General features: G+C 38.4%; 1 protein-coding gene and 1 long non-coding RNA gene across 2 annotated transcripts; one reads left to right on the top strand and one right to left on the bottom strand.

The window, feature by feature from the left end:
* The first annotated feature begins 1,643 nt into the window (after nt 1-1,643).
* Nucleotides 1,644-10,889, top strand: LOC103706231 (Holliday junction resolvase MOC1, chloroplastic). Its single transcript, XM_039124743.1, has 6 exons — nt 1,644-2,054; nt 2,775-2,880; nt 4,718-4,770; nt 8,848-8,979; nt 10,051-10,123; nt 10,417-10,889. Exons 1-6 carry the CDS (start codon nt 1,680-1,682, stop codon nt 10,485-10,487), a joined length of 810 nt encoding a protein of 269 aa, XP_038980671.1. The 5' UTR covers nt 1,644-1,679; the 3' UTR covers nt 10,488-10,889.
* Nucleotides 10,890-12,600: 1,711 nt separating this feature from the next.
* Nucleotides 12,601-13,563, bottom strand: LOC103706230. Its single transcript, XR_603935.4, has 2 exons — nt 13,388-13,563; nt 12,601-13,096 (listed from the first exon to the last, which is right to left on the bottom strand). It is a non-coding gene; the product is annotated as an uncharacterized LOC103706230 (long non-coding RNA).
* Between the last annotated feature and the right edge of the window lie 3,171 nt (nt 13,564-16,734).

The raw sequence follows: 16,734 nt of genomic DNA, 5'->3' as shown, positions 1-16,734 counted from the left end.
CTCTTGTTCTTAGAAGCCATGACAGTTTCAGGAAGGGAATATGCGACAGCCTCCTCTGAATTAAAAATGTTTCATGTGGATTCTTGGTGGATTAAACAAAAGGAAACCCCCCCAAACAAAACAGTCGATGATCACCTAAATAAATGGTATGATGCTTGGAGAAAGAAAGGCAAATAATAGAGGCAACTGTAGCACAAAGCTTTTTTTTTTTTTTTGAAGCAGATGTATCATATAGGATCAGTACAACCAAAAAAGTTAAAAAATAATAGATTTTAGAGCACACCGGCTAACTCCCTCTTTCCAACCCAAAGAGTTAGCACCAAGCATTTGTCTACGGAATGAAGGCCATAAAGTAGGGGTGTAGCGTAGAAGGGACGACCATCTCATGGTTGGTGGAAAAGATGAGAGAATGAGGTGGTTAGGAAGTATTTTGATATATCCCTACTAAATCCAGTAGTAGGTGTAGGTGTACCTGTACATGTATTACTTCTCGCTTGTCTAAGGGGCAGGTTGATCAGCTACCCCATCTCTGGTTGGATCAGGTTCGGCTGTCAAATTGAGCCCAACAAGTTGAAGATCATATTTATAATATAGGTGCAATTTCTTATCAAGCCATGTTCTGGTCATGCTCATGCAATGGAACCATTAAAAAGGTATTCATATGATAAGTATGGCTATAAAGTAATAAGGGATGCAACTTAATCTTTGTAATTAATACTTCACAGAACTATGATAAAAAAATTATATGGATGTCTCTGGATGATCCTTAAGCTTGAGCTCAACTTGGTTTAACAAGTTAAGCTTGGGTGCGAGCCACTAGGTACAAGCAAACATTGCGCCTAAGAACTTAATCGTACAAGCAAATATTATGTCTAATCTATTCCCGCATGTATCATTGGACATTTTGCAAAATGCCAACTTTGATACGAATTTGCAAAACACGATTCCATGACTAATAGATTGGATTACAAGAATTGATTAATGCACATCTCGTTATGTAAGCATGGACCAAGTTATAGATGAGTAGAAACCGCTAATTGATTTGGAACATAGAGTCCCGCAAGATCAAAATATAGAGAAAATAATCCATTTTCTCCTATTAGGTTTGTGAGAACAACTTGTTCTCATCTTGTTACTAATGAGTACAGGCACATAGGTAACCATGGATAGATCCAGAGATTTGCATGCTGTTTTAGAAAATGGCCAAGAAAATATATCTTTTGGGCGAAAGAAGGATCCACCTTTCTGGATACGAGTACTGTGCAATAGTCGTTTCAAGATTTGTGCGGGCAGCTAAATGAATAAATTCATAGTGCTTAAAGATATGCATAAGATGTGATCAGAACCCTATTCTTACGAGTAAGGATTATTAATAAATAGACCATGAAGCAGGCCAAATTATACAGTGTTTTTTTTTTTTTTTAGCAACGAAGCTCACATCCGACGGTTATGAATGTGGCCAACAAAGTTAGAAATCAAAATACTACATAGTGAATCTGGTCTATGATCTGTCCAAATGAAATCTCCAGAATGGTGGGCCGCAAAAAAACATCATCCAATCCGCCGTACCATCCGCCCTCTGAAAGATGTGTTAAATGGGCTCTAGCTCTATCTTTCAAGTTCCACCCAAATCCTTATATGAGTTCTTATGTTATTATCACTCCCCCGAAAACAACATCATGGCATCCCTCCAAACCCAACCACGAAGCCTCTCCCGCCCGGCCCTTCCAATGCAGACAATATCTGCCAATTTCCAATCCAAACTCCGCTTCTCTCCCGCCATCTTCACCAGTCTCTTCTCCCCTTCCCTCGATTCCAAAGGTATCCATCGGTTGGTTCCCACCGCAAATAGGTCTGCTTGTGATGGGTCTTCTAGGGTTAGGGCTAGAGTTGCGGCCCCCGATTCGCAGCTTAAGGAGGACTGGCTCAGCTCTCTCTCTTCCCCTTTTCCCGAGGAGGAGTTTAGGAGAGATTCGGGTTCGGAATGGGTTGTCGGGATCGATCCTGACGTTCATGGGGCTCTGGCTCTTTTAAAAGCCGACGGTTCGGCTCAGGTAACGAGTAGGATTTTTTTTTTTTTTTTGGATTTAATTTATGCTCTTCTTTTCTATACTCGGCTGTGATGTGAATTTTGTTTGTTAGATAAGATAAGATGTTATTATTGTAATTGTCACATGCTATAGTTGTGTTGATATAATCTTTAAATAACTTTTGAATTGAGTAGTTGCAACCATGTAACCATGCATGATATTGTCCCTTTGTAATTATCATGTAGTATGAAGGAGTGATTCGATACATATAGAAGGAAGGACAAGGAATGGAGATGGACCGAAAATCACATTCAATGAAATAGTAATGAAGGATTTAACATCTTGATATCTTTCAGAAAATATGACCCTAAACTGAGTGGAATGGATGAACAGGATTCATGCAGCCGTCCTAAACTAGTTTGGGATGAAGGCTTAGTTGAGTATGATTGCCGCACGGTCGAGTGTGCGCCTATGCATTCTCAAGCTCTTCTCTTTTTAAATGTTTTATTCAAAGAAGTTGACATGGATGGCTGTAATCAGGAATACCAAAAATAATTTTCATTCTGATGGAAAAAGAAATAACTTTTTTTTAGTGAGGCAAAATCACCGGGTAATTGTGTGTTGGTTTTGTAGGCCATTGTTTGCTTAGACACTTAAGATTTGTCAAAAGCATATTACTGTTGCCTCCAATGAATAGTCATTATTTGATTATTTCAGAGCATAATGTATCTGATGATATTGTAGGTGTTTGATACCCCCCGCCTGAAAGTTTTGGTCGGCAAAAGAGTTAGAAAACGTTTAGATGCAAGATCAATCATTCAGTTGCTGCGCAATTTTGATGCACCACTTGGTATGAGCTACTTATATGGTTCCTTTGTTGTGCACTCTGTGATATGCTTACTTTAAGTTTAGGCAATAGTATTGTACGTTATTATAATGTTGAAGTCTTGTAGTGTTCCCGAGGTTTTTTGTAGTGACAACTCCATATATATCTAGTTGGAGATGCTTATGAAATCTGCAAACAGTTTTGCTAATCATATAGTCAATATAATTCTTTTTTAAATTGGAAAATATGAAATAAACAAGATGATCAGCTGTCAGATTCATTTAGCAAACACTGCTTCTGGTACATGCATGTAGAGAGAAACTCTGGTTTGTATGCAATGATGAATCCTTTCACATCTGCAAAATTATTTAGCTGTTCCTATTTTAAGAATCAACAGGAATATCTTCCAGCAATTCATAATATTGGCTGGAGATTGAATATGTATAAGTTCTTTAGCTTTTTCATAATGAAAGATAGTGGAATGTTGGATGTGTATCTAGAGTTATCTTTTGTGTCTCTTGGTGAGAACTAGATGGGTTGTTTTAGCCTAGAACTCTAACAATCGACCGTAGTGCACGATGTTATGCATTAAGGGTTTAGAATGTATATCTTGAACAGATGGGATATAGTCTGGATGTTGGAGAGATGCTTAACCGAACACCTCTTGCTTTGTCGCAGGTGCTTGCCATGGCATCACCTCGACAAACTCGCCTCGCCTGGTTACTGTTGAGGCACTTTGGGGTTGACTCATCTCACTGAGTGCCTGGGAGAGTGCTTGGAGCGCCTTTGACAACACTAGGTTTGTATCAGCAGAATATACATTGTACCCGGCTTTTCTCCATAAGTTTTATGTCTCAGAGCTCAATTTGCACCTTGGGGCTGTATTGGAACTTGGGGACCTTTTTAGGGATATCCATTCTTGTTCAGATTAATTCCAACATTGAAATGAACCATATTCTTGTGTCTAGTTTGCTATATGACCATCAGAGAACCTTTTTTGTAGGCTTTATGAATATGAATTTTCTTAATTCGTTAAAACATGAACTTTGTGATATACTTGACTTCTTATTCTGCTTTCTAAGGTTATTAATAAGCATAAACATGGAGGTATTTATCCATTTGAAGGTGAAAAGTTTAATGCTCTTACAAGCAAATACTTTTGGCTTGCAAGATTCTTGTTGGAAACTAGAGAAGCCACTTCTCCCATGCTCAGAATTAATATATGCACTTCATAGCGTACAAATTATTCCTGTGTAAATAGCATGCATTATTGAGGCCCATGCTTTTGGCTTCAATTTTTTACATCTATTATTATGGTGGCACAGTTTTATTGCATGGCATTGACTTTCCTAGTTCTTAAGATGTTGCATACAATGCTTATGTTACTGTTAAGAGAAAGTTTACTAGTATATGACTATTGTTCCTGCCTTTCTATGGTTTCAAATAATGAGTGCTCTGTTTCTAAGATTTTGAATATAGTTTGGTTCTCTATTATGGAATTCCTCAATAGAAATGTGTCGCTATTTATTGACTACAAGTATTTATTATAAATGCGAAGTTATGAAATTCGGAGTCAAAAGCTTTGACCATCTCCTAAACCTGCAAGGAAGTGCAGGCAATAAGCGCCCGCATGCAGTGTGAACTGTGAACCATATAACACCCTTCTTGATTTGCATGCCCTAAACGTAGTTGATGGAGATCCACATAAAGGGGTTGTTTGTGGTTCGTGTAGTCAATCTCAGTTTTTCCCTTGCTCCAGTTAATGGTGGCTATGTTATTACTGGTGATGCTTTCTTGTTGAAAATTTTTAATACTTTTGTCATACATTTTCTCAATTTCCTAATAAACCTCTGTGTTTCAGGAACTATTGCATTTATAGAGCAGTCAATTCCTTTCCCGCAGGATGGAAAACAGGTCAGAACTCAATTCATCTATCATCATATGCTAGTTGCACTCTCAAGTTCTTATGAAATGGTCTTAATTTTCTGACGTATTTTTTTGTTCAGTCAAGTATCATGGATATGATACCTAATTGATTATTTTTCAATTAAAATCAGCAGAGCTTACTTAATGAATGGTACAAGAAAGATCAAGTACATAGGAAACTAGGAAGGTGATGTCACATTGCTGTTTATGATGAGAACCTTCTGAGTCCTGCTCCTAGTAGGTTGTGGCAAGACTATTTCCTAGCCTAGGAGCATGCTGAAATCTGTTCTCTTTAGTGAGGCCACAATTGCCACTTCTTTAAAGAGACAACTGAGTCTCCAAGAACAGTTTTGCTACTAGCAAGATAATGATATTCTGATAACTTCATTTAAATTAATGCTAATCAAAACTAAATCCTAATAATGCCTAACATGCACGATCACATAGCCCTTAACCCCTCTTACATGCATAAATCTCATGAATAAGCAGTTCCTACATATTTATTCATTAATATGGATCCTAAAAGGCCCTGTCTGAATTGATTTATCAACAAGTGCTTCCTCTTCTAGATGCTAAAAGTGCAAAAGGCTATCTTAGTGAAATTCACTAGTTACTTTGTAGGCTGATTATAAGGGATCACAGTGTGACATTGATGAAAATGGCAAGTTGAGAGCATTACTTGAAGAAAGAATGAGAAAGAAAGGATAATTATGAACTTTTAGTTGTTTGATTGCATTGGGAAAAGCATAGAGAGAGAAAGTGATATTTGTAATGATGATGATGGTGGTGAAAGCAATGGTGAAGGAATGATAATGGTGATCACTTTGCTTCAATGGTTGCAGTAGAATTAATGACAGTAATACCAGGGGCAGGCATGGTAAAAGAGATGAGCCTGGCAAAGGTAGTGGGGGCAGTGAAAGTTGTGCTGGTGGTTGCAATTATGATGCAATAGCAGTAGAGGTGGTGTTGCTTATGATAATGATGGTGGTTGGTTGGTGATGATGGTGTTGCTGTTGGTTTTCGTGATGGTGAGTTGTTGTTTGTGGCCTTCCATGAGCCTGATATCTTGTTAAGTTGTGAAACTGGAGCATGAAAAGTTTTTCGCTTTGCCTTTTGTGTAGTTCTTTTGAAAAACAATATCTTTTGGCCCCTGTCGGAATATAAGACTGAATATTTTCTCCTAATTTTGTTCCATATTTTTCTTCTCACACAAACTATGGATACTGAATCCCCTCTTAATTTCATTTCATTTGTCTCCATGCCTTTGCGACCAGGCACAGGCTAAGAAGTAAGAACTGCACTCGCTTGTTCACAACTGACTTGGTGCGATACGAAAAATCTTGAAGTTTCCTAGAAGAGAGTAAAAGCAGTGTAGGCAACATGAGACATCACCTAGCCCTTGGCTTTAGCTTGAAAGTGAGAATATATAAGCTCGTTCAGGGAAATAAGAGCTGCCAAAGAAGATATAGAAGATTATTGCAGTTATCAGGAGGCCTATCGGTATAATCACTAGCCAATTCAGGGTGTTTGGTTGGTACTCTAGCTATGTGGTTGTGAAGAAGAGAAGATAATGAATGGTCTCCCTTTGAAAATATTAGAGAATGCATTAAGCCAAACAAAACTAGGCATCTTGACTAAGTATTCGATTACTTAAACATTTGCACTAGTTTGGTCACCCTTCTCTTTTATCAGTTATCAGCTAGCAACAAGAAAACAATAATAAAAGTAAGGGAGAAAAGATAGGTTAAGTCCACGAATTTTCAAGCCACTTCCATACATGGTCAGATTCAAGATCCGTCATATGAACTCTATAAAATAAAGTGGAATTCTAAAAAGGAAAAAATCATGAAATTCAATGCAAGTAGCGTAGACTGTAACATTTTGGCCTATTCTAATATAAGGGTCTACAGTAGCAAGAAGGGTGCTTTACCAGTCCAGAGATTCTCCATTGGCAAACTTGACTTTGAACACTGGTAGTTGGAAGAAGTAGACATAGTGCTTCTGCCTGAGTAGCACCATGAACATGCCAAGTCAACATTTGTATCCATTCTTAACGGATGCCCTTAGTCTTGCTTGGATTGTATTTATGTAACAACACTATCACCCCATCCACTAGGCCATCATCATCAAACTGTCATTCATTTAATGTGTTATCCTGTTATGTAAGTGTCTAAGAATATGGCTTATGAGTGTAGTAGGATTATAATTTATATTCTTCTTACATTCCATAGGTACAAGATTAGAGGCAGGTTATTAATTCGTCCACCTAATATTTCTACCTTCCAACTGATATTTACCTAACTGGTAAACAACATCATCCTTCTGAATCACCAAGTGTTATTCCTTCTTTCTTTCGAAAGAAGTTTTGCTAAATCAAAACTCTTCCTAAATGCCACCTGTAGGAAAGGAAGAAACTCCTTTCTGAAGTACCGGATATCTAGAATGGATGTAATAAAACGGCTCAAAAACTTAGCTGAAACCTAGCTTTTTTATAATATTACATTACCTACAATCAGTAAGCTTGTAGCATGGTTATCTTGGATACTCTGAGGCCATCACTAAAAACAAAGCACAAATAGGATTTCATAGGTAATTTGGTTTATCAGCACTGACAGATGTAAAGTTTTATCAGCAGTGATGCGGGATTTACACCCCGTCACCAGCAGAGCCCACATGTTGTGGGGGGGGGGGGAAGGGGCCTTGAATTTAGTCCCACATCGGCTAGTAGCGGAAAGGTTCCGTGCCTTAAATGGGGGATGGAAATTCTTTCCTCTCAAGGGCCCTTTTGTGGGACAAAACCGTGAGGAGGGCTCCGGGTACGCTCGACCCCCAAAGCGGACAATACCTCGGGAGGAACGCGGTCCTTTTTCTCTGCTAGCTTAATGTGGGCTAGGCTGTTGTGTGAGGCTCCGGCAGAATGCCGTCCCCGCAACAGATGGCGCGCCAGGTAGGGGCGCCTCCCCTCTCCATTGACTACCCTCCAGGACTGTGGGGGCCCGTTGAGGTAAAACCTGGCCGGAACCTTCCCGCTGAGGGGGCTATGTTGTGGGGGGGGGGGAAGGGGCCTTGAATTTAGTTCCACATCGGCTAGTAGCGGAAAGGTTCCGTGCCTTAAATGGGGGATGGAAATTCTTTCCTCTCGAGGGCCCTTTTGTGGGACAAAACCGTGAGGAGGGCTCCGGGTACGCTCGACCCCCAAAGCGGACAATACCTCGGGAGGAACGCGGTCCTCTTTCTCTGCTAGCTTAATGTGGGCTAGGCTGTTGTGTGAGGCTCCGGCAGAATGCCGTCCCCGCAACACCACACACCAGCCGAGCAGCAGAAGAGAGAGTGTCCCCCAGAAGGTATTGTCCGCTTTGGGTCCGATTCGGGGGTCGAGCGTACCCGGAGCCCTCCTCACGGCGCCTCACGGTTTTGCCCCACGAAAGGCGCCTCCTTAGGGAAGGGTGATTGAGCCCCCCATTATATGGCACAGACCTTTCCGCTACACGGCCGATGTGGGACTAAATTTGGGGAACCCCCCGTAACAAGCAAATTGAATTTGCAAGTTCTGAGGTACCACTTCCTACACAACCACCCTAAGCAAACTGAATGATTTTACTCACTGTCAGATGTTTTGTCACCTCATATGCAATGGTGATATGGTAGGGGAAAAGGGGTTCCATGACTTAAAACCTTTAGTTATTTGGAAGGGCCTTTAGGGAAATAAGCAGTTTGTGTGGACATTAAGATGTCTGACTACGACAATAAATTATCTCTACTTCGGAACAAGGAGCATATGCTGGAGCTTATAGCCATGATCTTTCACTGAAGGAAAGATAAACCCATGGTTCCACCTAGTCATTGGATTTCCAGAAATAACACCATATTTATGCCTATATGAAGAACCCATGCACCCATTATCCATGAGTCGAAGCTTCTTTTGTACATTTGCTCCTCTCATTGCAAGTGGGAGTCCAGGAAAGACTGTTTGTTAAACCAATTTTATTTGTTTTTCTGATGACTGTCAAAGGCTTGACATTGAACACATTTCTGACTGCAAAACCTGTTTCTTTTGTAATGAAGGGGTGGTGGAGTGGAGGATTTACATATGGCTTGTGGATCGGGATCTTAGTGGCATCAGGATTTTCTGTTGTGCCTGTGTCATCTCGTCTCTGGAAGGATCGGTTTAACCTCTCTCGGTCTACCCCAAATAAGGTTAGTCTGGACTAATATGCAGTTCCATTTGGTGAGTCCATATGCTTGTAATTGCTTTAATGTAAAGTGAGGTTTTCCGCTTTGACATATTCAAATATTAAAAAAAAACTTGTCAATCTTTATGAGATTCTCGAGTGTGATGAATAACACTTATTTTCATTTCATGGTTATTTGACTACAATTTCTGATATATCTAAGTTTTTGATTTCCCATGTAGATCCTGATCTTTGGCTGAACTCATCTTTCTTTTTTTATCAATGACCAAGGAGTTTTAACTTCTTGGATTATTTTTGTTTTCGGGTTTTGGTATTTCTATGTAAAACTTTTTAGTGTTTGCCCTTGGATGGGCATTCAGTTGATGGATGGAGATATGGAACCATCTCAGAAATTAGTTAATATTTTTTAAGTTGCTAGAACTATTATTTTTCAAACTATTGTTTTAATCATTTTTTGATGATTCACATCAATGGTAGCCCTAAATTGCTTGGCAGATGAGGATACATAAAGCCGGCCCCATTGATTTTTATTGAAGTGATACAACATTTGCCATGATGCAGGGACTGAATAGTGCTTAGCCCTTATTCTAAAAATATCTATTGTCACATGATGTCATACACAACTATTTGTGCAGTAGATATTTCTGTGAGTTATTTACTTTTTATAATTATATCAATTCCTCTTCCATTTCTTCAGGATGTTCAATTAAATCTTCAATATGGTCTCCTCTAAGTGGGAATATTTGCATCACACACTGCCTGCAGTAGTTCAGGAAGTGTGTGTTGGCTCTGCAGTGAAATGGTGGCCGGATGAGCCTACGTATTCCTTAATCACTCCTTGATGTATCTTGACCTAGTGTGATGGAGAGATACTGAATATTGATTAGAGTATCCTCTTGCCTAGAAAAGTCAATTCCCATCTTGTTTCTGTAGATTTTGCTGTGCGATAACTTGCACCATTAATTGCACCATGGAACTTTGTTGAATATTTAAACATACTTGTTTTACTTCTATTTCTTTCCATTTCCCTTCCAAAGAGCATTGAAACATGTCGTTTTGTTTTTCTTTTTAACAGGATGATAGCAGAGAAGCTGCATCTACCTTATTTCCATCTTTGAGTTCTCTACTAAAGAGGAAGAAGGATCATGGTAATTTTCTGAAAGTACATGTACAGATTTCTTGAATTTACATGATGTGTTGACTAGATAAATTTATATCAGAAGTATGGACCAACCTATCTTGCATATATTTGATAATTTTGGGTTTGGCATTGCTAATTGCAATCACTTAGCTATTTCCAACCATGCATCTACCTCTTTGGATAATCATGTAGACAGTTTATAAGCTGAATAATTTAATCACAATGCTTAACCAAGCCCTTCGATCTCTGTAGCTTAATTTTTGCTTTTGTTTTTTCTTTTTTGTTTGTTGACTGCTGCAGGCCGGGCTGAGGCCCTTCTAATTGCTGCATATGGAAAGGGCATTAGAAGTCAGTCTGAAAAAAGAATATAAAGCATTCTGAGAAGTGCCCTGTTTTCCAAAGCAGCTTCTATGACCAAGACGCTAACAACTTGGTTTTGGACAGTGTTTTAAAAGAAGTTTGACAGGCTTTCAGGTTTGTTGGAGATCTCCGACTCTATCAGTTTGTGATACTGAAGTTTGACGTGTGCAATACACACTGTGCGGAGATGGAAGACCCCTGAGTGGAGCCTTACACATTGCTCAGAAATTTGCTTCTAATGGCAGAATAGATATGGCTTCTTCATGTCATTAGGTTTAGAGCCTCATTGCATCTATGTGCATTGATTTCATTTTCCGAAAGAAAGTATTACATTCTTCATTGTCATATTTACCCATGTATTCTCTGATGCCATATTTATTTTGGTAAATAAATGTTGGATTTATTCAAATTCACTATCTGAAGTAGAACACCTCTTGGTTTTAGGCCCTGTTTGGGGGAGCATTTGGAGGGCTAAAAAATACTTTCTGGTCCTCTAAAAGTACTTTTAGATGAAATAAGAGTGTTTGGTAAAAATTTTGAAAAGCTGTTTTTAGCTTTTCGAAAAAGCACTTTTTAGGCTCGGTCGAGAAACTGTTTTTTTTACCAAAATATTTGTGATAAAATATTACAAGTACACAATATGTCCCTTTAATAACTGTTTAATCAATTTTATTACCTAGCTAGAAAATTTGTTATATTATGACAAATTAATTTATGCTAATAATTATAATATTTTATATCTTTATTATTGTATTATACTATAAATATAATATAATATTATATTATATCATAATATACTGATATGTTATGTTAAATAATTTAATATTATATTAAATTATTATGCTATAATATACAATATTATATTACTATGGTATAATAATATAGTATTACATTACAGTAATATTATACTATATCATATATTTATGTATTAATACATATTATATTTTATTATGCTCCGTTGTATAATACTATGTAATATTATTTATAGTCATTTTGTTATACAAAAAGTACTTTCTTAGTTTGTTTACTAAACACATATTAAAGTGGCACAGTACTTTCGATATATAGTTATCAAATAGCAAACAACTTTTTTTATAAAAGCTCTACTTCCAAAACAGAGCTTTAGTAATATTTGTTCATATTTACGATCTTTCGATCTTTCTTATTCCTTGAATTAACATAATATTCGTTGCTATATGCTGGACTACCAATCATTTGCTACCAATCACAAATGAATGACGCCATCTAGTGTTTTTGTTATTTTTCCTGTTATTTTGTTATTTTGTATTTGGTGATGCCAATTTTATTTAGTTAACTACATGAAGTATTAATAATTTTATATCCTTAAATTCGAAAATTTTCTACTTATAGAATTATCTGAAAATTTTGGGAACTCAGACATTACATGGATTTTCTAACGCGAATTTTAAATGGCTCGGTTATGGGTTTGTACTTCTGTCATCTTAGAACACGCATGAACTAAAATAATCAAGCAACTGCCATTGCCAAGTGCATCAAGCTACCATGGCCAAGCTCTGAATCAAAAACAATTAGGTTTGAGGTAGGATAATTAGACTCGTTTCCTGATTTCAGTTGGTCAAGTTCTGAATTTAGGCACAAGCAGAACGATCCCGGGTAGTTCAAGATTATATTTTGGTACAAGTTAAGAGATCCTTGATTGTGATATTTCGTTCCATGTACCTAGATTAGGGTAATTAAGAAGATCATATTTTGCTGCCAAGGTTTTAATTGATAATTTTGAGCCCCTTGTCCACCCAACTACAACATAAAGCATCTCGACGACAAATTCCAACTTCATGAGAAAGATGGCAAGAATAAAGGAACCACTTTCAACCCTTGTTTGCCAACATATAAAATCCGTGCTCTGGTTTTTAATTTTCCCTGCTGCTACAAGCAATTTATAATCAGGAAAACCCACTTGGATCCCTTAAACAACATCATGATGCACTCTGCCTTGTCCTCCTATCGTCAAGAGGTCTTAATTGATAACTCCAAGCCTTGTCCTCCTATCCATGAGGCACCATTAGAGAACTAGAGAGTAAAATTTAAAGATCTTGAGGCCACCCAACTAAGACACCACCAGCACCACAAGTTCCATGTCCATGACCATCAAAGTAGATGATAAAAGAAGGAAACTACATACTCTCTCAGTTCTTAGTGAAGAAAAAGGAAGAAGAAAACACAATCTTATGCAGGAACTCTCTTTTTTTTTTCTTGTCTATGTTTCTTTTTTTTTTGAGAACAACCATATGGCATCTCCCCAATTATTTACCCTAGATATAAGGCACATATGCCAGGCTGACTGCTTACATATTAGCACACAAACACTCATGATTTGGTTTTGTTTCCAAACTTCTCCTTACAATTACCTCAAGCACTCATGGGGGAGCCCATATACAAACAACATGATGCACTCTGCCATTTTAAGGAGCCGCCGGTGGGTGGCAGACTCTGTGACCCAGTACATAGTAGCAAACTTTTTTCTCTTCCTCAACACCATGCGTCTCTGCCTGAGCCGCAGGTGGGTGGCAGACTCTGTGACCTCTGATGTAGTAGCACACTTTCTCCTCTCCAACACTCTCTGTTTCTCCGATTTGATCTGATAGGCAGAGTCAACATGAATGATAAGATCAGATACTAATTGAAGATGGTGATAATTGCTTTCCATAAAATAAACTTAAAAATGATTTCTATGCTTTTCACTAATAATAAAACATTTAAATGCATGGCATATAAATATTTATCTATATATAATTGTTTTGGAAACAACAAATAGCCTGGATAAGAGAAAAAAAATTTAGTTCTAGTTAACAGAATTTAAACTGTAGTTAAGTAGCTGATTATCTGAAGTGAAAAGAGAGCAATAAGTAGAGAAATGTATGGTTCTGACTCGCAGTAAGTTGTTCTTTAGCCTTCTCTGCTTCGAGCTCCCTGGCTACTGCCGGAGTGAAGAACATGAGAGCAGCAAGAAAGAGGATGGCAAGGAAGAGGAGTGAAGGCTTTGGAGCCATTTTTTGGGCTTAAGCTTCGTGGGCGGGGTGGATGAGACCTCCGCTTGCTCGTAGTGGAGGTATTTATAGGAGTGGGACCAGGGATTTCCGAGTCACGAGATTTGAGAAACTTTCTTTGCATGCTTTCAAAGTTGCGCAAGAATTCAACGCTGGATGGATTTGGTAAGGATTCTATGAGCACGTAAGATTTGCTGCCCATACGCTACTGGACGTTTGCTGAGACTTTCCATGCTCCACTTCGCCGCAAATGAAGACATCTCTCTCCGTTTGTCTTCAGGATAAGGTCTCAAATGGATGGCGGCTTCTGCTGTAGTCTTGGAAGCTTTTGGCTGCTGTCTTGACACGTCTAAAGGCTTGTGAAAAACTATTTAGCTGTTGCTGTATTCATGATCAAGTAACGGGAATTGTTACCATCATTTGACATTTGAATGAAATAATGTTGTTAAAATAATTTTTTTCTCTTGATGCAAAAGGGCGGCTAGACAGATCCAAACGGCTTTTACGGATAATGTGAGTAGACTATTTACAAAAGATCAAGAACAAGGATAAGAAAACAACATCAAATGGATTAAGATGGATTGGATCTTTCTTCGGGAGGTGCTTAAGGGGAGAGGGTTTTCAACCTATCGGATTGATTGGGTAAATTTCTTATTGGCTTCAGCATCAACCGCAGTTCTTGTAAACGGCACCCCAAGTAGGTGGATTCCATGCAAGCAAGGTTTGAGGCAAGAGGATCTGCTGTCATTGGCTTTACTTATGTACTGTCCGAAATTCATAGGTGGGACGGATTTTCTAACCTTGTAAAAGGTTTATGTGAGGATTCGTGTGGGTAGGTGTTTAATTCCATATCAGTTATTCGATGGAAAGATCTTGCATACTTATACAACTAAGGAATTCAAAAAAATACTTTTCGACTAGCCATTTTAGGTTCTCACAAATAGTATCAGAACGGATCCGACCTATGGCCCATATGGACTAGGAGACATTGCAGCACAGACTCATTGAAGCTGACCATGGGGCAATCGTGGTGCTAATGATTAGATTTAAATAAACTTAAATCTTTAGCTTGACAAGAACGTCAGGACTTAAATAGGGAAAGTATGTGAAGACTCATACGGGCGTGTGTTTAGTCCCACATTAGTTATCCATCCGAAGATCTTGGATATTTATGAGACTAAAGAATCTAAAAAATACATTTTGGTTAGTTTTTTTGAGTGAAGTTTTAAATTATTACAAATGATATTAGAATAGACTTGGCCCAGGGCCTATGTGAACTATAAAATATATGGGCTCATTGACTACAAGTTGATCATGGTACTTATGCTTAGATTTGAATGGATCTAAACCTTTAGCCAGGCTAGGATGTGAGAATTTAAATGGAGAAAAAGTCTCTGAAAATTTGTGCGGGTGTGTGATTAGTTTCGTACTTATACAGAACTAAAAAAATTTAAAATATATCTTCCGCCCAGTTCTTGGGTCGTCATACGTGTTGGCGCTAGTTGTTGTTTTCTGGACTTGAGAAGTTTACACTTTGCAAATGATACGCTTTCTTTTTGGCACCGGGGAGAAGGAAAGCATCGTTGCAGCGAAGGCGGTCGTACATGGGTTTGGGCAAGCTTCAGAACTTAGAATTAAATACTTTGACGAGAGCTCAATAATTGCAGCGAAGGCGGTCGTCTACCTCGAGCTCCCGCTTAGCGACAAAAAGCTTTCTAGAAATTGCTGGATGCCACTGATTGAGAAAATGAATGCGAGACTGGCACCATGGAAGGGTTAAACTACTCAGTCCGGGAGGCAGGATTACATTAATTAAGTTCATGCTTATTGTTTTGCCCTCCTATTCTATGTCTGTGATCAGTTAAGGAGAGCTTTTTTGTGGAAGGTGAAGAGGCCATTTCTGGTTTCAACTATCTCATTAATTGGGACTCAGTGTGCCGAGATTGAAAAGAAGGTGATCTGGGTATTAAGAAAATTAGTAACCCAAATCACTCCCTCTTGGCTTAGTGGGGTTGAAAACTTATTAAAGCACCATGGGCACCCTGAAGCAGCCAATCAAAAATGCTTATCATGCCAAAAAAATGGCATAAGGGTGAAAAAAAAGGCTTGGTAAAAATTGCACCAGCATGGAAAGACATCTGCAAGAAGTTGAAAGCCTTTAGAAATTGTACATCTTTAAAACTGGGCAGTAGGAAAAATATCGGATTTTGGAAGGATACTTGGATTAGTTCTATTCCTCTCCCTCATCTACGATGACCCCTACAAACTTCTTGTAGAGATAGAGGAAGCAGAGGTGGTGTGCATCAAGCTTTTCGAGCCATTATCTCTCAATGAAACAAAGTACCATGATGATCTTATTTGGACCCTTGAGCCATTCGGACCTACTATAGTAGCAAATGTGCCTGCATGGAAGCTCACATGTAATCCTAACTATACTGTCAGCTCTTTCTATAAATTTATCAATGGTGGTGGTGCTCTTTGGCCTTACTACAAAGCCATTTGGAAAGCAGCCATCATCTCAGAAAAAAATTAAATGCTTTATGTGGTTGGCACTAAAGAATAGGCTGCATGCATGAGAGATTTTGGCCATAAGAAGTTGGGGTAGAGGTGTAGGATGCTCATTATGTGAGAATAACAATGAATATATCTCCCATCTTCTTATGAAATGCTTTTTTGCTAGAAGTTTATAATTCCCTTTAAAATTACATCTTAGCATTTCAGGCTGTTGGGACCAGCTCACTCTGTCAATATGTTGGCACATCTGGTTGGAACAGAGTACGGATTTTTTTTTTCTTCAGAAGATTGGCTCAATCTGTTTGACACTTCACAAGGCTCTGGATTCCTTTGTGATTTGGCGAATCTCTATAGAGGAAAAGCCAAAGAGCCTTATGAAAAGCTGCTCAGAATTCTCAATCCTCTACTGCAGAGCCAGAAGCCATAAAGTCCCTTGATTTATTCTAGTATGGCAGAGAATATAAAATGTAACTGGTGGAAATTTGGCATGCTATGTGGCAAATTCACAATCTGTTGTACATTGTATCCTGGCATATAATTTTCTCGTCAATAAATCTCAGGGAAGTGCTCTGCTTTCTCCATTTCCGATCAAAAAAAAGGATAAGAAACTAATATTAGGAAGAGAAACAAAAAAACGCAACATGACATGCGAAAAGTGCGATCCAAAAATATTGCCAAGCTTCCCGCATAGGTCCTTACATATTTCTTTTGTTTA

This window comes from Phoenix dactylifera, chromosome 3, assembly GCF_009389715.1.
Source record: "Phoenix dactylifera cultivar Barhee BC4 chromosome 3, palm_55x_up_171113_PBpolish2nd_filt_p, whole genome shotgun sequence".
NCBI lineage: Eukaryota > Viridiplantae > Streptophyta > Magnoliopsida > Arecales > Arecaceae > Phoenix > Phoenix dactylifera.
Note: the sequence above shows the minus strand (reverse complement) of the source record. Positions and strands in the feature narration are given on the sequence as shown.